A 24,652-nucleotide genomic window follows, 5' to 3' on the forward strand; every position below is an offset into this window, starting at 1 on the left:
CATCTGAGCATAGTGCCAGAAAGAGATGTTATGTTGAATGAACTGTTGATTCACCAAATTTTGAATTCTGAAATCCTCCTCTTGATCACACCCACATAACCCTCAGTTCCTTTCACTTCTTCGAATCTTTAGAAGCTTTTGAAAAGTATCATTATCTTGTATTTTAGCTTTTCCATTGCTGCTTGTTCTCGGTCAGTTATTTTCAGATGTCATATGCCTCCCAGGCTAGTTTGGGCCCCTTAAACATTTTATTTTATGTTCTCCTGGCTTAGCATCTCTCATCCACTTGGCCATCTCCTCATCAGTTCCCAGCTGTCCGCAGACTTCACCATCTGCCTCCATTCTCAGACCGCCAAGAGCCGATGGAGAAAGTCCCTCAGTGCCAGTCGCCCTTCTGCAGAATCTTCAGCTTAACGGAGCGGGGCTCTCAGGACTGCTTTGTATTATTCGTTTGTTCAGTCCTAGTTGAATTTCTGCATCTCTCCCTCTCCTAGTGCTCCCAACATAACCACTCTAACCTTGGGGTTAGGGTGGTCGGTGACGTGGGCTGTGAAACACAAAGAGAAGAAAATGTAGAGAGTAAAGTTTCTATTCACACTCCAGGAAAGGAGAGGGGCATGGTGTGGAGAGGTGCACCAGCATTGAGGGGTTGGAGCTTTGAGCTTTTATTGGATTATATTTGGATTAAAAATGGTGTGGGGTGCTGTTGTGTGGTCCCTGAACTGTGGAGGTGTTGTAACAGAGGCTGAAGTTTGTTCCAATGTTATCTTCTGCCTGTGGCTGTAGGGAGTGGTTAGTTCTGTTCTTGATTTCCGATAATTTCCAGTCCTGGGGACATAAACTCAGAAGAGAAAAATGGCGGTCATGTTTAACAAGGTCACAGGCCTGCTGGCAAATGGTGCCACCATAGCAAATGGGGCTGGCTCTGTCCTTTCACTTGGCTCTTAGCGGATGCCCTCCTCCATCATGAGGGAGATCAAGGGTCCTCAGCGCAGTGTTTTCTGTCTTCTTCGCCAGCAGTCTGAAAGTCCACTGTTTTTGATCTCATTCATCACTTGCCGTTTCACCTCAGGGTCCTTCTCACCTGTATTCTTAAACATTCTCTCCCCCATTCTCTAAGATCCTCACTTCTCTGTGTTCATTTCCCTTAGCTGATGAACCAAAATGCCCTCTTCTTTCTGTATTTCTTCTTAAAAAAGGAAAAAAAGGAAGAAAGAATTATTTTTCCTTGACTCTTTTTTCTTCTCAAGCTCTCATGTTTCCTGTCTGTTGCTCTTCATTTGTATGTTTCTCAAAGTGAGGGCTACACGTGCTGCTTTCTCGTTCTTCCTTTTCATGATTCACCCTTCCACTGAATTCTCTCTCTGAGGTCACAGTGGCACCCCAGCTGCCAAATCCCATAGCTGCTTCTCCCGTCTTTCTCTTCTCAGCCGACCTTCTTCAACACTTGATGGTGCTGATCCTCCAGCCCTCGGGGAACCCTTTGCCCCATGGCCTCCAGGTCTCTGTTTCCTTGGAGCATACTCCGACTCTGGTTATTCCTCATGCTTCTTCCCCAGCTCCTTTACCAACCTCTAACATGGACATTCACGTTCTGTCTTCAGTTCTTCCTCAGCGTTTCCTCCTTTGTTGCCTCCTTCTGAAAACTTTGGAATTACCTTTCGTTGGATCCATACACCCAGATTGTGTCAGATACCTAAAATTCAACAATTGTGAAAATAATTCTATCTTTCCTATGTCCTTCTGTGTTAGCTCCCTCAATTTGCTAAATCTCCTTACGGTTACCAAGGATTGAACCTGAAGACCACCCCACTCCCAAGCAGTTGTTTGCTAAAGTCTGTAGATTTTACTTCTGCATTGTCTCTCAGTTTCGTTCCCACCTTTCTTTAGAGAACACCCACATTATTTTTTGCCAGGATGATTGTGTTATCATTTTCAGTCTTTAGTCTTCATCTCCCACATCTGTTTCATCCTTACCTGGCACTGATTAATAAACTCTGATGATACAGTTTGCCACTCAGAAGTCTCTGGTGCTTTGCTGTCCTACCAGCATAAAGACCAGACTCCTCAGGCAGACTTCAGGACCTTTCAGGATCTTGTTTGGCCTTCTCATAACCCAGCATCTCAGCCTTCAGTCCCTTTATCCCTGCGAGCCTTATGTTAATGCTTACTAAATAAGACTCTGGCATTTGCAGAAGTTCTTCTTCCCTTTCCAGTCTCTCCTGCTTTGCTGCTATTGTTCCTTCCTGGATTGCCTGCTAAATTTCTTTGTCTCAAAAAGCAATGGCCTCCAAGAAGCTTCTCTGTTCAGAATTAATCCTTCTTCATTTGTTCCCAGGCACGTTGTTTGCTGCATATTAGAACTCTTTGCCTGCTTATTTATTCACTAAAACATTGAGTCCTGCCATATGTTAGGTTGGGGGTGACATTTGTCTGCTCTGTGTGTCTTCCCCTGTAGAATAAATGCCATATGAGGACAAGAGTCCATTTCTCTGTCTCCCAGCACTCAGTACCTGCTTTGCTAAGGGAGATGAGCAATGCATGATTTTTAAGTTCAGTTGTACTGAAATGAGAAGCAGCCTGAATGTGCCAATGAAAAATGTTTTAGGAAAAGTCCTTGCTGCAGTGATGTGGCAGAGTTATTAAAATGTGAGAGCATGGAAGTGAGTTATATTTAGGGAGCTGCTGCTTTGGAGGGTTATTACCCAGCAGTGATAAATTGTTAACATTAGGAAAATTGTATCATTTCTAGTTGGTACCACAAAGGAAAGCATTATTTATATCAGAATGTTGTAAAATTCGTTGGCTGCTACCAACAATTGATTTTCTCACATATTCTAAGATGTTACCTGAAGGAGCTGTACGCAGTGTAACTTTTGAAATGAAGTTGAAATATTGGTGTGAAGGGTTGTACAGCTAATTGAATTAGAAAGGCATTGCTTAAAAGGGCTCATGGACATGGACTATAGGCAGTGATTGTACAAGGGGACGAAATGATAATGGAAAAATACAATAAAGCTTTGGACCAAAAAAGAAAGGTATTGTTCTGAGACATGAGATTATATGGTTCTGTCCTTAAGAATGATAATTTATTCATTCTTTACCCCCTGCTGTTTTTAATTTTAGTTCAGGAAATTACTAATAAATATTGTGCAGTTTCCTAGAACTGGATGTTCTTATAGCCAAAGCGAGGCATTGGTCTACAGTGCTTTTTAATACGTGCTGTCTGAGGGGGCAGATTGTGGCTGAGTGGGCCGAGTGTGAAGTGGCCAGAGTGTTCCGCTCTGGGGCTTCTGACGCCAGGGTTCCTCATAGGATATCTTCGTAAGTACAAATGAGGTCATGCTAGAGAGAAACTAAAGGTTTGAAAAAATCATAGGCCTAGAAAACAACTAGGTCTCTTTACATAACTAGACAGCATGCTATGCTTTTTATGTTTTAGATTTTTATAAGAAGGGTTGAAAACAAAAATGCTAGTGCACACACACGAAAGAGTATTCATATAAAGAATTGAAATACAAAATAAAAGTTTTTTTATTAAGTTAGGTAAACTCTGTAAATCAGAACTCCAGATTTAAAATGATAAAGTAGGTATAATTGTAAATTACATAATCAAAAACATCCCTCAAGATTAAGGAGAACGTGGTCTGGGATATGTCCTACTCAAAGTGTGAGCTCCTTCAACAGAGGGGATGTTGCTGTGCAGTCCCATTACGTATTGCGAGTGCTTTGTAAAAGGAGTACTTTGAAGAGCTGTATCTCTGTGTACGTTCTGCTCTCAGTGAAAGCATGGCCTGGCTCAGGGTGGTGTGGCTATCCATTCATAAAGTAATACTGTATGTGCACACCCTGAAGAAAATTAGTCAGTGCTGCCTTCAAGCCATCCAAACATAGAAACCGCCTTTCCTTGGCTTATGTTTTGCTTAGCTCCTTTGCTTGGCCACACTGGTAGATTTGTTTTTCTCAGTAACTGACCCTGCTTCTCCACTGCCAAGTCTACAGTTGAATTCTTTCTCTTCGTACTCCGTAGCTTGGGCCATTATTTCTGTAGTGGACTCCCACTGTGAACGGTCTGGTGGCAGCTCTGGCTGGGTCCAGGGCCATTCTCCTCATCTCGCCGCCTTTGTTGATAGTTTCTGTAGGCCTCTACCTGGGCTTGTAGACAAGGAAAATAATGATGGTCCGTGGAGGACACTGGTTCATGGCCATATGTGTTTTTTTTTTCCCAAAAGCTTACTGCACAAATGTGTCATGTCCGTGGTGACATGAACTTCTGGTAGTGATAACAGCATAACAAAAAGCTAAGCGTTTAGAAGCGATTTGTTATCGTCTCCTAATGTTTCTTTGGTCAGTGAACTTGGCTTCTGCCATCTTGCTTTCTTGACATTTTACTTGGGCTGTCTTGGACATATTTTCTTCCGTGTTCTTTTGCTTTCAATTTCTAGTCTTTGCTATTGCTAAGCCGATGAATAGACCAACAAATCTCAAGGTATGTTTAGAAAAATAAAGTAAAATTCAGTGAGTGGTAAAGTGTAAATGTGTCATCTTGTCATTTCATCAGGCACAAATTGCTACCTTTTGTGAAAGAAGTTACGCTTTTTGCTGATCTGCAAATTTGGCTGAGGCTAAGTAAACCAGACACCTCAGGCCCACGGGTCAGTTGAGGACCTCTTTCTTGCTTTTAGAGAAAAGGAAACACACATACCCTACCTCCTACTGATCAAAGAAAGAGATGGCCCTACCCTTTTCCACGTGGGAAGGTGTTGCATTTCTATTTTTTAAAAGCCAAATCCGTCTACTTCTGCAGGAGAATGGCCCCACCATGGTGCCCTGGAAATGCTGCACGTACCTTTCCACACAGACTAGGTAGACAGTGCTTACCCGCCGGTGATGTGGGTCTTGACAAAATGCCCTTGACCCTTCTGGAACATGAGAACGTGGGAGTCTCCTGAGGGGCTGCTACAGGTCGTTTTTCATTTGCCTACAGGCCTCCCCTAGGAGGCCATCCTGAGACGGTTTCTTATTGCCTCCTGGCAACCTCTGGTGAGGTTGAGTCATTTTGCTTCACTCCCTGACCCGCTGCCCTCTTGGGACTCAATTGCAAGCTGTAAAACAGCATAGCTGCAGCTTGAAACCTGCTCCTCAGGAACAGGGTAGCTGAACATCCACATCGCGGTGTCTGGCCCTTTTGTCTCAGTGCCATTCTGTGTAAGGGACACAGGCTCCTGGCTGCTTTAGTTGCTTTTGCTGTCTGTGTAAGTAATAAAGTGAATGCAAAAAAGGGCTGGCTTCCCGACGGGCCAAATCTGCCAGCCTTTGTCTTGCATTGCTTGACAAGTCTCATCATCTTAACCTAGACATTTTCATTTCTTTGTTTTTTAATGGTTTTTATTCATATGTAAACGTGTGCTTTCTTATGCTAAAGTCCATATAAATTGTACTCTAACTGTGCTTAATTTATTATATATAAAAGTCATATTGTGTGATCTTCATAACCATAATTTATTTGGCCTCTGTTGTTGGATATTTAGATTTTTTCCAAAACTTCATGCTACTGTAAAGGCAGCATTTGTTACTTTTGCATTTTTTTAGAATATAGTGTTAAAGTTGGAGTGAATAGAGCAATCAGTATTAACATGTTATTTTGGGGCTATAAATATGTATTATTGATGTAACTTTTAAAAGTTGTAGTCAAGTTTACAAAGCCGCCATCAGTGAGTGAGTTTATTAATTTCCCGGCAGACTTAATTTTATGATGATTTGGAGTGTAAAAAGTTACTGATTTAATAGACATTTCTGTTACATCTTGGCTGTGTATGCTAAAGTGAAGCAGTGTTATATAGCAGGTGTACACGGGCTAGAAATGTTTCCATCCAGACTTTTCTAGATGTATGACCTCTGTAAGCCTCGGTTTCTTCAAATCATAAAGTCAGGTTATAAATACAATGTTGTAAAACATAAGTGGAACATGCACACTGCACATCCACGCGTGCTCACACATACACACAGACAGATGCACCCCCCAACCACCTACTTCAGTGCCTGGCATGTAATAGGTGTATATTAAGTGATGGATAATATACAACCAAACGCATATTAATATTAGTGGTTGGCAGTAGAGTAATAATTGGAACACCGTTGTAGCCAGTGTGTATAGTGAAAACAAAAGGAATTAGGGTTAACAAACCTGTGTGTGTACCCGGTATTCTGTGAAACGGAGGCCCTGTCTGTAGCACGTCTGAGAGAGCTGCATAAGGAATAAAGTAAATTTGGTACCTGAAGCAGTGCTCTCTCATAATTGGCTTCTCCCCTCTAGGAAATTGAGAAATGAGTTAGGCAAAATAAATATCTTTGAATTCATTTTTAAACTCAACAGTACTACTCTGCCTGCCGGCCTTCCCTGTAATTCATTAAGCATGTACTTACTGCCAGAGACGATTATATAGCTCCAGGGACACAATGATGAGCGCGACCCGAATCTCTTCTTTTTAGGACCTTACATTCTAATTCTGAGCAACCCAACGGGTTCATTTCAGCTAATGTAATCCTTGTGAAACGGGATGAAACAAGCTGAAAGGAGACAAAAGGGGTGGCAGAATTCTTCAGGGTCAGTGCCGGTGGAAGGGCCGTCTGCGGGCTCCAGGTGCAAGCCAGCTCCCCCTCGTCTCATCAGCAGGCGCCGAACTGCTGAGTGGTTCTCGTGCTTTACAAAAATATTGGATTCGCTGGAAGTTGTTATTGTTTGATATGTTTCCTTTTCCAGATAATTTTAAAAGGCTCACTGCATCCTGCGTGATCATAAAAGTTCTTAGGTATGATTTACTTCTGGTGAAATGATAATATATGACAATTGAAAATATTAAATTGAGAAATTATATACAATCTCTTTTTCTACAGCTGTTGTAGAAAATGAGATATCTATATTTGCTTTAGAGCCAACGCTGCTGTTATGTTTTTGTAAAGCATATAATTGTAGTGTAGTAAAACATTTATATAAAAATAGGTATGTTTACTATCTTACCAGATCATCTTCAGGATGTATCAAATTGCTGTCTCTGTTTAGGAAAGTAAAATATCTCATGTTGTGGTAGAAATAGCAAATATTTAAGTGATATAACGGGCCAGCAGACTGAGCTCTGAGGAGAGTCACACTATGATCTCACTGTTTTCAAACAAAGCGAGAAAAATCCACCCATGACAATTTTGTTAGCCTTGCTCGGTAATTACAATGCTTTAAAAATTATCATGCTTTAGTAAGTGTATTGCTTAGCAATAACATGTTAGTGTGTTGTGACTGATATATAGTAATAGATGTGAGGTTAATGTGCATGCTTTGCTGAGTCTATTTTAAAATTATGAATTAATATTATTTTTCTCTATTACCTGACCATAACATACTCTCTTTTTTGTCAGTGATCTGTATGAATACCAAAGGAAAAATGATGTATATTATTATTTACTTTTTATCCAATAGACTAGGGATTGGATTATATTTTTATTCCAGTTAGGCAGCATACTTTTTGGCACATTAAGGGGAGGTCAGAAAATAATTTTTAAATGATTAAAAGTCTACATGAGCTTTTCCTGCACAAGTTGGTGGATTTTTGTTTGTTAGTCCATCATTTTGCTTTATTGTCTTGAGAGATTTCAAATGTTTGACTTAGAAGTGAATCTTACCACCTGTCACCAGTGCTAACGCAGTTCTGACGTTTTACCATCTGTACCTTCTTCAGGAACATTTTGCAGAAAGATAAATGTTAAAAAATTCAGTCAGTCTTCTCCAAGGATGTGTGTATGTGTGTGCGTGTGTGACTGTGTGTGAATTAATTATTAGGTGGTTAATTAATAATACTTATAGAGAACTTTAAAACTATACGAAATAACAAATAAGGAAAGAATATTTATAGTGTAGCCACTGTTAATTTTTTGCTGTTTCTTTCCAATTGCTTTTGTTTTATTTTCATTTATTGATTTGAGAGAGAGAAAGAGAGAGAGAGAAGGAGAGAAATCAGTTTATTGCTCCACTTATTTATGCATTCATTGGTTGATTGTTTTATGTGTTCTGACTGGGAATTGAACCCGCCACCTTGGTGTATTGGGACAACACTCTGACCAACTGAGCTACCCAGCCTGGGCTACAGTTGCTTTTCCGTGTACCCGTGTTTGCCTCTGTGGACACACATATAGGCATACCTTGCACAAAGAAGGTGCCTTATAAGTATGTTGAATAAGTGAGGGTTTTAATACATATAATTTGTATTTTAAAATTTAATATCATATTATATATACTGTTTTGTGTCCTTACCTTGATTTATACTTAACCAGAAAATTCTGAAGATATTTTATTTAAAAATATGGATTTTGATAACTTCATAATCATATATACACATATTTACTATAATTTCTTTAACCTTTCTCCCATATTAATTTTATTTTTCATTTTAACTGTAATAATGTCACATGTATTTTTACCATTAAGTTTTATCATGACTAGTTTCTTAGCATGTAATAACCCTAGAGGAGGAATTCCTAATATATAGAATATAAATTCAAAAACAATTATTATTTTTGCCAGATTTTTCTTATTTAAAGATGATATTTTTCTGGATTACAAAGTTTAGGTATTCATTTAAAAAATTTTAAAAGCAGAAAAACAAAGTACAAAGAATATTGGGAAAAAATTTTATAATCCTGGCACCTAAAGATGACTTAATTTAAGGTTTTGATTTATAGAATTTTAGTCTTTTAATTTCCATTACATATTTTACGAAAAAAGGACCATTTCCTTTTCTAAACTGCTTTTATTCACTTAGTTGTGTACTGGTAATGTAGCCTTCCTCTGTCATTAAACAATATACTACAACTAATTCTATGGCCAACTATTAAAATGACATTTCCATTCAGTGCATTTAATTAACCCCCTTAGTGGATCTTTGGTTTGTTTCCAGTGTTTCATTCTTATAAAGAATTCTAGGATAAAAATCCTTGTTTTTGTCCCTTGGGCACATCTACTATAATTGTATTAAGACAAATTCCTGGAAGAATTGCTGGTTCCAGGTATAGGAATATTTTTAAGGCTTTTGACATATATTCCACATTGCCTTCTGACAGGTTGTATTAATTGACATTCACACTGAAAGGAGGTAAAGTGATAGGAGATTATAAAAAAATTTTCAAGTCATTCACCTTAAAATTAACCTAATCATCTTCGAGAGAACTGTACTTGTTCACTCGCGGTGAAAGGAGTAAGAGGGTACCTGTTTAAATGTTCACCAGCAGTCTCCTTGAGGGGGGGTATATTCATAAGCCTGTTCTACAATAGGACAAGCCGAGTGTGGAGGCATTAGATGATTTTACTCAATGTTCACAGAGAATAGGAGGGAAGGCTTTTATTGGTTGCTGGGTTTTCTGATTACCAATTTAATTTGCCTGCTCCTTGGGTTTGTCTACAGTTAAATTTCATTATTTTTCTGTCACTACTTGTTTCAAGAAAACTCATTGAGTGTGTCTGTGTGTTTTTTTTCCCCAGTCCCGTCAGCAACTGCACAGGACACGTGGGCTTGGGACCAGTACTTGAAAGAACAGAATGCCACGGCAGCACCCATTGAACTGTTTTCTCAGGTGATCTACTGACAGTCTTATATTTTTGCAAGGAGTCAATACTTAGCAGAATTAATTAACATTAAATTGTTTGCCTACAACAGAGTGCACCGACTTACTTGATTTCTAGTTGCAGGAAAATGACAAAACGAAGCTAATCAAAGCCTTAACGTTTCGGATGTGTGCTCTGCAGCTGGACTTCTGGGGCTGAAATCCAGTGCTCTTACCTACCTGCTCCGTGTCCGCAGGCACGATTCAGTCTCAGTCTCTCTGTTCCTCAGTTTCCTCATCCACACAGCAGGGGAAGTACCGTACCTACCTTCCTGGGTTGTTGGAAGATTAAAGAAATTGTACATGCAAAGGGCATAGGATATAACATGTACAAGGTAAACACTCCAAAAGTGTTTGTCTTTCTTTTTATTAGCTGATACTACTTGCATATGTCCACCCAGGGATCAGGCTTGAGCGATCCGTTTTGATACGTTGCATAGAAGTGGAGGGTCAGGCAGCAAGTTAGAGGAGACGGCGAGACCCCTAAAGCATGTCTCACCCGAAGGTAAGGATGCCCAGAGCAGCCTGTGTGAACCTGCTTGGCCAATTGGCTAGAGGCACCGAGGCTTGTAGCCTCGGGATTGTCTTCACCCAGACGCCAACCCTTCCATTGCCCTATTCTTCTCAGTTCGTTTTCGGTACTTCAGGGCCAATTTTTATTTAAAAATTACATCATATTTGCGTCACTATGTTGCATTTTAACTAGCTGAAACTTTTATCTGCTTTACTTTTCATTATATGTGTTGAGTTACATCTAGTACTTTTTATTAGGTAAAAGGGCTAATAATTATAATCCTGGATATGGCAATAGAATAGGGAGAAGAGGTGGCACAAACAGGGAAAGAGAAACCAAGTGCTAGCAGCCCACATTTAAGAAATACTGAGCATCCTCTTATTTGTTCTGAACCCATTGGTCACATCAGATACTTGTGTGGAACTTTGGAAAACCCAGATGTGTGCGTATTCCTGAGACCTACTACATTGGAACCTCAGGGCTGGAGCCTGGAAATCTCCAGCTTGAGAACCTACTCAGGGCTTCTGTGTGTAGCATAGAGGTCCACTGTGGCAGATGGTTTTAAGAACTGTGCAGTCCCCGCTTGAGTCAGGTCCCTGCTACTCCACCATGCTGTCATTTGATGAGGCTTATGTGTGTTTTTTCCATCAAAAGTATGGGAGTTCCATAGGTAAGTGATCTCTTCTTTCTTTACTTTTATGTTTCCTCGGTGTCTACTCTGTTCAGTGAGCTCACATAAGTCAATGTTGAATGACTCCTGAAACCTCTGAAGGTCCTCAAAGGGTGTTTGCAGTGACTGGGGCTGTGCGGTATAACTTGTGGCCACCCTTTCCCCCTCTCCCTATGCCCCTCCTAGGCCCTTGCTGGATCAGTCACTGCTGATCTGGAGGGTAGAGCAGGCCAGCCCAGGAGCTGACCAAAGCCGGCCAGAGGTGCCGTGACCTCTGAGGGTAGATGTAGCCCAGTCAGGGACTAAGATGTGAAGTTCACAGAGGAGACACAGGCCAGGCTTGGGTGGAATCACTCAGTGCCCAGGGTCTCAAGGCAGCCAGAAGCCATGTAGGGAACAGTCAGTGACTTTAGTTAGAAGTTAATGAAACACACTTGGCCATGAATGGTGTAGTGTCTCAGGAATTGGGCCTGTGCTGTGTCCTCCGATCAGGACCCTAGGACACAGATCTTCTCTTTCCTCCAGCAGGGACTGAATCTGACATTTGGGTGTTGGGGGTGAAGTTTGTTTTAATTTCCAGAGCAAGGCAAGTTTTGTCTGATGTCAGCAAAGTGTTAGATTCTCTGGCTAGCTCCTGTATTCTCCCCCTCATCTCAGCCAGTCAGTGTGTTAACATTATGTTTCAGAGTTTCTCCTTTTAAGTCCTTCAAGGTTCATCAGTTAGTATAAGAACACCTGCAGAAGAGAGAATTTCTCCCCCAGAGTATCTCTTGTGATCTGATGTTATCTAAAAAACTAACAAGGGGCAAATGTGGAATATCTGTCCCCGAAATAAGTATTTATGGCAATATTGGGTGCTCTGTATTAATTAACTATGGGTCATATAACTTTTCCCCCTAGGCTTTATAGAGATCTCACGAGAGTACTGAGAAGTGCTAAGTGAGAGGACAGTCTGGGAACGTGTAAAGATAGGAGTAGGTCTCTTTGGATAGGGGTTGGTTCTCTGCGAGGCTGTTCATTGAGTGGAGATGAGTGGTGAGTAGGGGATGAGGTCTTTGATGATTCCTTGCCTAATAGTTTTACTTAAATATGACTTTCTCATGCCTTTGAACTCTGTCAGCTCTGAAGGTGACAGTACACGAGAAAGCAAATATGTCTGATATGTTGGGGTGCCTTTCTCATTAGTCATAACTTAACAGTCCAGCTATTGCTGTTTTTTAAGGCTGTCTGTGTGCGGAGCATCACGTAAGACCTAGACTAAAACACTAAGGAATTTATGACACGGTTTCTCAAAATCTTACCATCTATGTTGGGATATGAGACATGCCTATAAAGCATGATAACAGTATGAGATAGAATGTTAATAGTCAGTGGAATGGACAGGTAGGGAGTGAGTTTGTTAGGTATTCCATGCTGAGAGGACCTCATCCACCCCGAATGAGAAGAACGAGGCACTGATTATTTGGTCTAGTTTGTCTTGGTGATCTAAGAAGATGCTTGTGTTCAAGCACAGTGTTAGTGTAACTCAGTGTTTATATTCTAAGATGAAGTAAGCATGGTTTATAATTGAAAATAGGTTTCAGTAGGATCCAAAGCAGATGCCAGCCTCCCATGAAGCATCAGACTGAACCCTGTTTTGTATTGACATTGTGCTCTTTAACCATTAATGTTCATTTTCATTGTGCAAATATTATAATATGGTATTCAGATCTGCCAGCTGAGATGGAACTTTTTATCTTTTGACATCAGAGTGTTGAAAATAACACTTAACATAGTTTGCATATCCCAAATGGAAAACTATCAAAAGACATTAAAATATTGCTTTACTTTTAGTTTATACTTTCCATACTAATACTCAAGTTTTAGAAGATGACACTCAGGCACACACGTGCCCACACGATCAACTTCATCGTGTAAACCAGACACCTCTTCTGTCCAGAAAATGTGTGTACTCTTTAGGAGAGTACTTTTATTTGTGGTACTATTTATCACCATCTGGGATAATGAATATACAAGGATTATACCTTCTGTTGACAGAAAATTTAAGAACATTTTATTTTCATTACCAGTGAAATGTGCCTATCTTGATTTGATTTAAACTTTGAAATAATTTTTCTTTTATTTTCAGGTTGGTATCAAAATGTTTTCTTGCCTCTCCCTGCCCATCAGCTGACCATACCATGTAATCCTAAGGCATTCTTTTCACCCCGTTGCTCATGACGTCCAAATATGGCAGCCTGGACCCAAAGGCCTGAGTCTAGCCCCATCTCCACATGGGCATCAGCCCAGAGCTGCTTCTGCCCGTTGGGACCATCCATGTACTGGCTCTCGCTTGCCATTGCCTCCACTTGAAATTTCCATTTATCCATGTTCGAAGACCTCTGTGTCTCCTCTTGCTCTCTAAACCTCATGGTTCCATGTCCCCCTTAGTACCCACCCCTTTCATGTACCTGACGCACCTGTCCCAGCCTGCCCTTTCTGACACAGCGACATGGACTTGCCAGGCAGCCACCATCTGCCTAACTCACATTGGCAGGAGCATAGGGAAGAGCAGGGGAGTCTCATGAGGACCAGACGTTCACCCCTAGTGTTACCCAGATGTTCACAGACCCCGACCTTCGCCTGTACCAGCCCCAGCACTCTGGGACAAATCACATCCGTAGTGTTGTTGGGCCTCTGGCAGAGGGAGCACAGCTTGCCCGAGGTCCGAACTGTCTGTTCTGGTGACAGCGAGTCCCCGCAGCCTCACATCCCTGTTGTCCTTAGTCACTGGCCCAGAAAGCCCTGCCTTTTATCCCTGGCAGGTGTTCCTCTGTACCCAGCCAGTGCTGGGTTACAGAGTACATATGCTAAATGTGTGCTTAGGCCCCTGCAAAGCAGGGACACTTTTATTTTTTTTTAAATAATTTGTTATTTCAGAACAAAATAAAAGTTATTATGAGAAAAGTTGAAACTTTCTTGGATTTCTTCATGTATCTTTTATGGTTTAGTAATATAGTTTTAATTTGGATTCCATATAGATGAGGTGTTGCATTAATTTCCTTTGGCTGCTGTAACAAATTACCACAAACGTAGTAGCCTAAACCAACACAAATTTATTACTGAAGTTCAGAAAGCCAGAAGTCACAAACGGGTCAGCAAGGCTACGTTCCTTCTGCTGGTCGTAGGGAAGAATCTCTTTCCTCCCTTTGTCTGGCTTCTAGGGCCATCTGCATTCTTTGACCTATGGGCCCGCATCACGTCAACCTGTTTTCATTGTCACATCTCTGTTTCTGATCCTTCTGCCTCCCTCTTATAAGGACCCCTGTGGTGACATTGGGTACACCTGGACATTCCAGGGTAATCTCCCGTCTCAAGATTTTTCACTTATTCACATCTGCAAAATAGTCTTTGCTGTGTGAGATACAGTCCCCACAGGCTCAGGGATTAGGATGGGGACATCTTTGCTGTGTGAGATACAGTACTCACAGCTCAGGGATTAGGATGGGGACATCTTTGCTGTGTGAGATACAGTACTCACAGCTCAGGGATTAGGATGTAAGCATCTTTGCTGTGAGAGATACAGTACTCACAGCTCAGGGATTACGATGGGGACATCTTTGCTGTGTGAGATACAGTACTCACAGCTCAGGGATTAGGATGTAAGCATCTTTGCTGTGAGAGATACAGTACTCACAGCTCAGGGATTAGGATGCAGACATCTTTGCTGTGAGAGATACAGTACTCACAGCTCAGGGATTAGGATGCAGACATCTTTGCTGTGAGAGATACAGTACTCACAGCTCAGGGATTAGGATGCAGACATCTTTGCTGTGTGAGATACAGTACTCACAGCTCAGGGATTAGGATGCAGACATCTTTGCTGTGAGAGATACAGTACTCACAGCTCAGGGATTAGGATGCAGACATCTTTGCTGTGAGAGATACAGTACTCACAGCTCAGGGATTAGGATGCAGACATCTTTGCTGTGAGAGATACAGTACTCACAGCTCAGGGATTAGGATGGGGACATCTTTGCTGTGAGAGATACAGTACTCACAGCTCAGGGATTAGGATGTAAGCATCTTTGCTGTGTGAGATACAGCACTCACAGGCTCAGGGATTACGATGTGGACTTCTCGCCATGAGATGCAGTATTCACAGGCTTAGAGATCAGCACATGGACCTTTGTCATGTGAGATAGAATATTCACAGGCTCTGGGATCAGGACGTCGATGGCTTTGGGTGCCCCTGTTCTGCTCACCCACAAATGCTGTCCCCCTTCCGTTGGTGGTCCTGGTGTGGCCCTGCCCCTGGCTTGAGTGACTTCTCATGGGATGTCTTCCTTGCAGCATTCTCCTGTGGTAAAACAGATGCAACACCCTCAACAGCTCAATATATTGGTCCCTTTTTTCCTCCGGCCAGAATGCATACCTGTTCCTCCCCCAACCCCCCCTACAGCTTGGCTTCTGCTTCCTGAGGGCCCACTGTCCCCTCTACCAGACACACTTCTGCATCCTGTAAGGTCAGCAGGCCTAGCACCATCATAGCTGCTTGCAGGCTCATGATTTCCCTTTTATGGCCACACCCAGCCCTCCCTCCACTGAGGTTTATGCCACCTCATCCCTGCCGTTTTCATTCCTGTTACTCTGTGTGTGTGTGTGTGCGCGCGCGTGTGTGTGGCTTCACACTACTACCTTTTTGGCGCTTCTGCTCTTTCCTGTGACCCATCTCTTGTCCCCACTCCTGTTCTCATTCTTGGACTTCCCTTGGCCCACGTGACAGTCCACCTAACTCCCTAGTGCCTTGAGTGCCTCCACCCAGGGACCCAGACTTCTTTTCAATTCAGTGCATCTGTTCCATGACCCCACTTGCAGTGCTGAACTCATAATTTCATCATCTTGTCCACTGTCATTTCATGGGACCAGTTAGTTTTTCTTCTAATTAAGACTTGTAGTTTTTGAATTCTTTTTCTCCCTTCTGACTTCACATCTGTCCCTAGTCTGTCTGGGCCCGCTGGTTCCCTCATTTCAGCCATTCTTTTGCCAGGATCTGCAACTCCTTTGTTCCCCTGTCGTCTTTTTCTAATACATACCGGCCTCAATGTCGGCTCTGGATGAACCATGTTTGCCTTTAAACTTCTGTACTGAGGCTGCCAAATGCTGCTGGAGAAGCCCACAAAGCCTTGCAAATTGGTGGCCCTGGGAACCCACAGTTGCCACCAAGCTGGGCAGTGCCCACCTGTGCTTCGGTATTGCCAGGCCGTGCGTCCCCTGTTTCCTGGGAGGGCGGTTCTCTTAGCCGTTTTCTTCCACTCTCAGCAGAAGATGGTTAGTCACTCCTGTCACTCCTTTGATGGATAAGATGACACCCTCCTCCACTTTCTCCTGCAGACCTCACTCATGGCACCTACTCTCACCTTCCTCCCTGTTGCACTGGAAGTAGTGCTCCGGATCATTCCCATTTCTGCTGTTCCAGAGACCTCAGTCCATCCGTTACTTCAGGTCCTGCTTGTAAATTAATTGTGCTTCTCTTCTGAGCCTTTCCTGTTAGAATACAAATATGCTTAAGTCTATTCCATCCTTGAGAAAAAATGCTGCCCCTTTATTCTGCATTTTCCTGACTTACCTCCTTAGTCCAGTCTAGCTTCTTGAAATTGCAGATTGCATTTTCTCTTTTTTAAAAAATATTTTATTTATTTATTTTTTTAGACAGTGGGGAAGGGGGGGAGAGAAATGTCAGTATATTGTTGCCTGTGGTGTTCCCACCCCGCCCCTACTGGGGACCTGGCCCGCAACCCAGGCATGTGCCCCGACTGGGAATTGAACTGACGACCCTTTGGTTCGCAGGCCAGCACTCAATCCATTGAGCCACACTAGCCAGGGCAGTACTTTCTCTTTTCTTGATTTTTCTAAACTTTTCCTCCTGCAACCTGGCCTCTGCTCCCACCATTGCCTTAAACTGCACTGTAGAAGTGACCTCTAGGATTTCAAAGCCAGTGCATGGTAGTCCTTCTTTTATACTCTGTCCACTGTCAGCTTCTGATTTTGCTTATACCGAGCCACTCCTTGCCATGCTCTTCTGAAAATCCTTTTCATCTTCTGTGACTTAATCTTAGGGCCCTTTTCTGCACGGCTCCCTGGCCATCTCATCTACCTCCTTAATTTCCATTCCAACCAGGCCCAGTGGCATTCCTAACCTTCTGGGTCTTCTCTTGGTCTTCCTCCTCACCTGGATGTCACATAGTTCTTAATACTCAGTGCATCCAAACAGGACTCATCCGCCCAGCCTCCTTCCATAGTTCAGCTTCCTGAGCAACTTGTCGCTGGGAATGGCCCTCTATACTTGTCCCCTCGCGGCCAGCTTGAGTTTTTCCTCTCTCTTTGTCCTGTGCATGTTTGACAGTCTAGTCTGCTCAAGTTTTGCCTCTTACTTCCTCAGTTCCTACTTTCTGTCCTTACCAGTGCTGCCCTGGCTTATGGTAAAGCCCTGGTTTTTTGTTTTCCTATATAAATGGTAGCAGAACTTTCTTAAATGGTCTTTCTGTCCAGGCTGGCCCCACCTTTAACCTTTCCTGTACACTATTGCCATAATGGTTTTTATAAATTGTAGTTCTCTTTATCATGTTTGTACTTAACGTTTTTGATGGTTAATTTTTATGCCATTCTGTGTGACTACCTGTAGGTGCAATTCCTTGCTGCTGTGTGGTTCTCTGGGAGAGGTACATTTTGGAGCACCTAGTATTTGCTTGGTGCTTTGACATGTGCTGCCTCACTAAGTCCTTCCAGCAACTTTCCCCTCACTTTATAGAGGAAGGACTCTATGATGCAATTCTCTGACCCTTAGTTTATTTAACTGAAAATGGCAGATAATATCATTCACTTCTCAGGGACTGTTGAAGAATTACATATAATGTATATAAAGTGTCTGGCATACTATAGTGTCTGGTGTATAGTTTATTAAATGGATGCAATTTTTAAAATTACTCTTCTCTCAGATCCTTGTGTTTTGCCCTCCCCAGAACCTTCTCTCTGCTCTTCTTGGTAGCATTCATTCAGAACACTAGCCAGTGCCTGGTGTCCCTAACCTTCATCGTTGTCAGGACTTGCCTTGGTTCAGCCGCAGCAATGCTCCTGCCTGTCCTACATCGAGCACGGCCTACCAACAGGAGGCATTTTGATCTTGCTTTCGTGTTCCTCTGTACTTCAGGGTGGATGCCCTGCCCTGTCTGCATTTTTGAGCTTCCCGTCATATTTGAGCTTCCTCTGGTATCTTAATGTTGGCAGATTTTGGTGTTCCAAACCTTTATATTCTCTCATTATATTGTTATTCCTCCAGCCTTCACAGTTGATAACTTACTGACTTTCTTCATGAAAACAGAAATATTTCCTCATTTTGGCAAAAGTATTATGTAGACTTCGGTGTCTCCCCTTTGCCTCCCCTACTTCCTTCAGTCACATCCTAACCTTGGACATTCCTTACTCCATGTTCTTATGTCTTACTCTCTCTCTCTCTTTCCCCATTAAAATGTATTAGAATCTATTATGATTTTGGAAAGAAATACTTTATATCACAATAAGGAAATTCCATCTCCTTATGCAGGATATTGGGGGAGTATTTTTGGAAGTGGCTGGGAATACTTGGGGAACAAAGACATCTTTTGACTTAATCTCCTAATTGACCAAGATGGAAGAGAGCCTTACTAGAACACATTCATATTCTCCCAGTCTTCCTTAATTAAAATGAAAACAAAAGGAATAGCTCACTCTTTCTTTCTAAATGTAACTTTTACATCCAGACCCGAATATTAGTTTTTAAAAATCTAAGTTTTCTAAATACACCAGTACTTTAAATAGAATTTGGAAAACCTCCGTGTGTGTGTGTGTTTTGTTTTGGATAAAGTCTGGATTTGTACTTATCAGTGCAGGTGCAGAAAAACGCTGCTATAAAAACTCACGTTTATTATAACTTCCTGTAAAACTATGTGAGATACCTAGAGCCTTTCCAGCCAAAACAATTCAGTCAGATGTCAAGCTATTTGTGCTTTGAACATGCTTCCGAATTACTTAATAATCACTGAGAACACTATCTTAGTTTTAATATAGATCCTTGGGCAATACTCTGTTAACCACGAGTCCCATGATCGCCATGCATGGCTTCCTTAGTGGTTGTGTAAACTGTAATGCGATCCCTCGTTATATAGTAAATTCTGACATGCTCAGAATCAAATACAGCCTCGTCTCTATTCTGTCTCTCTCTCTCTTTTTTAAATGCTCACCTGAGGATTTACTTACTGATTTTAGAGAGAAGGAAGAGAGAGAGAGAAATGTGAGAGAACGTTGACTGGTTGCCTCCTAATGCGGATGGAACCCACAAGCTTTGGGGTACGGGACAACACTCCAATGAGCTGAGCCACCTGGCCAGGGCCGACATTCTCTTTTTATTTGCCTGAACTATTTGCTTGTTTGTTTACTGGTTTGTTTTTGTCTTCTGTATGTATTTTGTTGCATCCAGTTTTAAGATAACTTCATTGGCATTTAACAGTTTTTCCAGAAAAAAATAAAAGAGAAATACCATGTGTGTTATATTTAGATGTTTGGCCAGGGTTTAAATCACAAGTCATATCAAGGGCAGAGAAGGAAGTGTGTTTTAAAACTAGAATGTAGCCTTACAACATAAAGTCATTTAAGCTGATTAAGTGCTGGGACCCTGAAGGACAGGGTGAATTCTGACTCGTGTTTATTTCTCATATTCCCTGAAGCTCTGAGTTTGGGGCAAAACTGAACATACATCCTGATCTTGTGGCTCGGAAACTTCCTATTCTTGGAATCCACTTCTCCGAAATGGTGTGACTCAAAGTACCAGGATAACTGTGAAATGGTTCAGCAGATTGAAGTGGTGGAGCTGGTCAGCCAGGGCAGGGCTGCTTGTCTGCACTTCCCGCTGTTGAGAGGAAGAGATACTAGAAGAAGAAAATAGTGAGATTCAGAATCAAGGAGAGACCATTTCTACAGCTTCTCTTCTTTAGTTGAAGGAAATTTATATTAGAAGTATTTCCCTGAGAGGGTTTGGTCCTTCAGGAAGGAAACGTGTGTGTTTATTGTGTCAGATTCTAGACTAAGAGAATATGTGGAATCCGCTCAGCGATGGCCAGCGATTTATCAGACAACTTTCGAAGTTTTTTTAAAAAGTTCTGTCTATGCAGTTCTTTATTTAATGCTGTGTGGGTTCTTTCTCTTTGTTCATAAAGGTCTTTGTTGGTGTCAAGCTGCCTGAATTCAATAGTACTTCACCCACTCTGGTATGTGCTGCTTTTTGTTTCTGAGACTGTAATTCAGGTAGTGGTTAGGGTGACTGGAGATACCGCTATGTATCTGTATCTGTATCTACCTGTCTGTCTATATCTGTCTGTCTGTCTCTCTATTTATCTATCCATATCTGAGCCAAATTCTTACTATTAGTAGGTCAGTAGGTTCTGGAGAAATGAGAATTTTTAAATCTAAGATTGTAGTAGAATAGATTTTAAAGCGACAGTAGGAATTACATTCACTAACTTGCTAAAGTATAACTTTGTTACGCCACGAATTCTGTGTTCTCCATTTGTGCAGTGCCCCTCGGTGTAATCTCGACAGCAGTTTGGGATTCAGAACTAATATATGAAAAGTGTTCAAAATAACAAGGAAGTACTCTCTAAAATGAGACTTCAAAAATACACAATCAGCCATCCTTCACTGCCATCTTAACTGAAGCTTTGCAGGGCATTATGTTTAATTATGTAGGTGATGATTTCTCCCCATTAGCTTAACAAGTAAGTGGCAAAAATAGGCGTCACTTGGAAGAAGCAGAATTCGGACGTGCATTGCTGCCTGGCCTGTGTATCTGTGGTGAACAGCTGCATGAACCATTGTGTTCTGCTTATCGAAGTCTCCTACATACGTTATTTAGTCAGTCAGCGGATCGACTGATGACAGATTCCCCAAAAGGATAGCCATGTGGCTCTAAATTTTCTTTAGGTCTTAGGCCCCTTTGAATATGTAATGAAAGGTACTGCTAACCTCCTCAGAGAAGTGTTTGCATGCAAATTTTGTATAAAATTCAGGAGGTTTCTGGAATCCCTGAAGAAATCAGGGATACCACCCCCGTTTCACCATTAAAAACATGTAAGGTGTAGTTTAAAGAGAAATAGAAAAAAAGTGTGTACATATGTGAGTTATGTGTGCTGTGTGAATGCATATTATATATATGTGCGTATATATATAAGTAATATATACATAAAGTATTCAAGTTCTCCATTGTCTTTGTGATTAAAAGGAGAGAAAGCCAGAAGGGGTTCTAATATATGCTTGATATGGTTCAGCGTTAGCTCAGGTGAAAATCATAAAGCTTCTTGAGGGAAAAGCAAGGAAGGAGTTTCATAACCTTTCATGGTTTAGTTTTCCAGTATCTTGCACGGAATAGACACTTATGATGACAGATTCTTGGCAAGAGACCTGGGGGAACACTGAAGCTATAGTAATGCATCAGAAAGTTGGAATTGAAAAGTAAATCAAAATTACAGTTGTTAATGAGCTGTCCATGAAGTCCTTGAAACTATCAGTAGATATTAATAACATCGTAAAACTAAAATGATCACATTATGGAAAATTTGGGAATTTTTTCCAAGCCTGAAACCTGGGTGTCCATTTAAACTTCCTGCTTTCTTCATCTTCGGCATCCAGCCAGTTGTCAGGTACTGCCCGTTTGACCTCCTACGTAGCTGTGGAATCTAGTCTCTTCCCTCCATTCCAACTCTTCTTGCTCAGCGTTGATTGAGGTCCTCATTATCACTTGTCCGGGCTACTGCAACATTGTGTAATATACCTTTGCAGTGAAGCACACAGACCAGGGTTTGGATTTAGATTTTAGGTTGTAACTGGCTAGCTGTGTAAGGGGACCATGCGTGCCCTCTTCCGAGCCTGTCTCCTCATATGTGATACGGAGATTGTAACAGTTCCAATACAGGGGATTTTAAGGCTTAAAGAAGTTCAGTTAGATGCTTTACCTGGCACATGAGAAGTTCTCAGTTATTGGTAGATATTAAAAGCCTCCTTAACCATCTTCCCTATTTCTAGTCTTGTCACCTTTCTAATTAATTCTCCACATTGCCAGGAGTAAGATGTTTATAAAATGCAAGAATGTTTTTTTCTCCCCTGTGCTTATAAGCTTTTTCTGGTATTTCATCAACTAAGAATGAACTCAAAGGTCCTTAACGAGACGTATAAGACTTCTCGTGACCCGGGTCCTGCCTACTTGCCTAGCATTGTCATCACTTGATTGTGTGTGCTGAGTTTTTTGGAAAATATCATGCCATTTAAAAATTTAAACAAGACAGAAGGGTATAAAAATAAAAAGCTATCTCTTTGCAGGTTCCCCTTTCCAGGTGAACCATGCACACTAATTTGATGTGTGTAGTTCCAGATCTGTATAAATGTTCATGTAGCTATGTGAATAATGGTCATATACGTAGTTGTGTCTCACTGGTCTGACACTCACATTTTATTTATCCATGTATCACAGCAATGGTGCCACCTCAGCAGATCCAGGTCTGTGTCTTTTTAGTAGCTGCATTGTATTCCATTGCATTATGTCTGTTTTCTCTCCACCTAAAATTATTTTTATATATGCTGTTGTGCTAGAAATACAATTAAAAATTTCTCTCCAAATGGATAGTCACATGTCCTAATGCCATTTATCTTTACTTTTCTGACCGAAAATGCCACCTTCATTTTATATTGCATTCTCTGTGCCACTGTTTTCAGACTTTTGGCGTCTGCGGAGCCTTTACGGTCACAGAGCACCAATACTCAAGACTACCAATTTGAGATATTGAAACAACTCACTCTAAACATAAATTATAAAATAAAATATTAAAAATTATGAAGTCTTTAGTTAATGAGTGGGATAGTATTGCCCCTAACTTTTCATAATAATCTACCAGAGAGAGTAATGACCCATTTGCTAAACAAAGCCAGACACAGTACGTAACCTCCTGTGCCCCTGTTTCATCATCTGCATTTTGTACGTAATGATGCCTCTTTCTTAGAGTTTTTATGATGCTTTAATGAGTTGATACCCGTGAAGTGCTTAGAACAGGATCTGGCTCAGAGTTAAGTGCTTCAAAAGTGCATGTTTCATTTTTAGGCATCTTTATCAAGGATAACTCATGCACAATAACCCCTTCTTCTCATTCCTTAGTCTTCATTTCTGTTTACCAGGAAATTATATCTAATTATTTTATGTCGTTAGAAATTATATCTAATTATTTTATGTCGTTAGCTATGGCAGTAAATGTTTGGTGGTCCTGCAGATAGATCTGGGTCATCCTGGATATTCAGATCAAAAATAAACTGAGATTCTTTTTGTTTTGTCAATTGTTAAGTCAAGAAACATACTCATGGTCAAAACTGGGCAGGCTAATTCTGTCTACTTTAGAGAGAGCACCAAATGCATTTGTAACTTTCTCTTTGGTTGTATTTGTCACAGGAAAATGTTTCTTCATGTTCCTTTCTACAGTAATTGAATTAGTTTTAGGCTACCAATAACCTGATTTTTTTTTTTTATATTGAGTGAAGAAAATCATGTGTTGACAAACAGTTAAATCCTCTGTGGTCAAGCCGTTTATATCACAATTGACCTACATAAATTAACCTGATATAAATTGTGACATTTCTAAAAAATATATATTTTATTGATTGTGCTATTACAGTTGTCCCATTTTTCCTCCCTTTATTCCCCTCTGCCCTGCACTCCCTCTCCCACCCGCATTCCCACCCCTTAGTACATGTCCAGGGGTCATACATGTAAGTTCTTTGGCTTCTCCATTTCCCATACTATTCTTAACCTCTCCCCTGTCTATTTTGTACCTACCATTTATACTTCTTATTCCCTGTACCTTTCCCCCTATTCTCCACCCTCTCCTCCCCACTGATAACCCTCCATGTGATCTCCATTTCTGTGATTCTGTTCCTGTTCTAGTTGTTTGCTTAGTTTGTTTTTGTTTTAGGTTCAGATGTTGATAGTTGTGAGTTTGTTGTCATTTTACTGTTCGTATTTTTGATCATCATCTTTGTCTTAGATAAATCCCTTTAACATTTTATATTATAAGGGCTTTGTGATGATGAACTCCTTTAGATTGACCTTATCTGGGAAGCACTTTATCTGCCCTTCTATTCTAAATGATAGCTTTGCTGGATAGAGTCATCTTGGATGTAGGTCCTTGCCATTCATGACTTTGAATACTTCTTTTCAGCCCCTTCTTGCCTGTGAGGTTTCTTTTGAGAAATCAGCTGACAGTCTTATGGGAACTTCTTTGTAGGTATCCGTCTCCTTTTTTCTTCCTGCTTTTCAGACTCTCTGTCTTTAATCTTGGGTTATGTAATTTTGATGTGCCTTAGTGTGTTCCTCGAGTCCAACTTCTTTGGGACTCTCTGAGCTTCCTGGACTTCCTGAAAGTCTATTTTCTTTGCCAGATTGGGGAATTTCTCCTTGATTATTTGTTCAAATAAGTTTTCAATTTCTTGCTCTTTCTCTTCTCCTTCTGACACCCCTATGATTTGGATGTTGGGACTTTTAAAGTTGTCCTGGAGGTTCCTAAGTCTCTCCTCATTTTTTTGAATTGTTGTTTCTTCATTCTGTTTCGGTTGAATGTTTATTTCTTCTTTCTGGTGCAACCCGTTGATTTGAGTCCCAGTTTGCTTCCCATCTCTGTTCGTTCCCTGTACCTTTTCCTTTATTTCACTTTTCATGGCCTTCACTTTTTCATCTATTTTGTGACTATACTCAACCATTTCTGTGAGCC

At 41.2% G+C, this 24,652-nt stretch overlaps 1 protein-coding gene across 1 annotated transcript in view; it reads left to right on the forward strand.

Annotated features, from left to right (window-relative positions):
• The window catches only part of L3MBTL4 (L3MBTL histone methyl-lysine binding protein 4), a 413,756-nt gene that overhangs the window by 113,327 nt on the left and 275,777 nt on the right, over positions 1-24,652 (forward strand). The window contains exon 5 of the mRNA XM_053913420.2: positions 9,530-9,621. Coding sequence (XP_053769395.1) covers positions 9,530-9,621 — 92 coding nt within the window. The remainder of the gene's footprint in view (positions 1-9,529; positions 9,622-24,652) is intronic.

The sequence above is a fragment of the Desmodus rotundus genome, chromosome 10 (assembly GCF_022682495.2).
Source record: "Desmodus rotundus isolate HL8 chromosome 10, HLdesRot8A.1, whole genome shotgun sequence".
Classification (NCBI taxonomy): domain Eukaryota; kingdom Metazoa; phylum Chordata; class Mammalia; order Chiroptera; family Phyllostomidae; genus Desmodus; species Desmodus rotundus.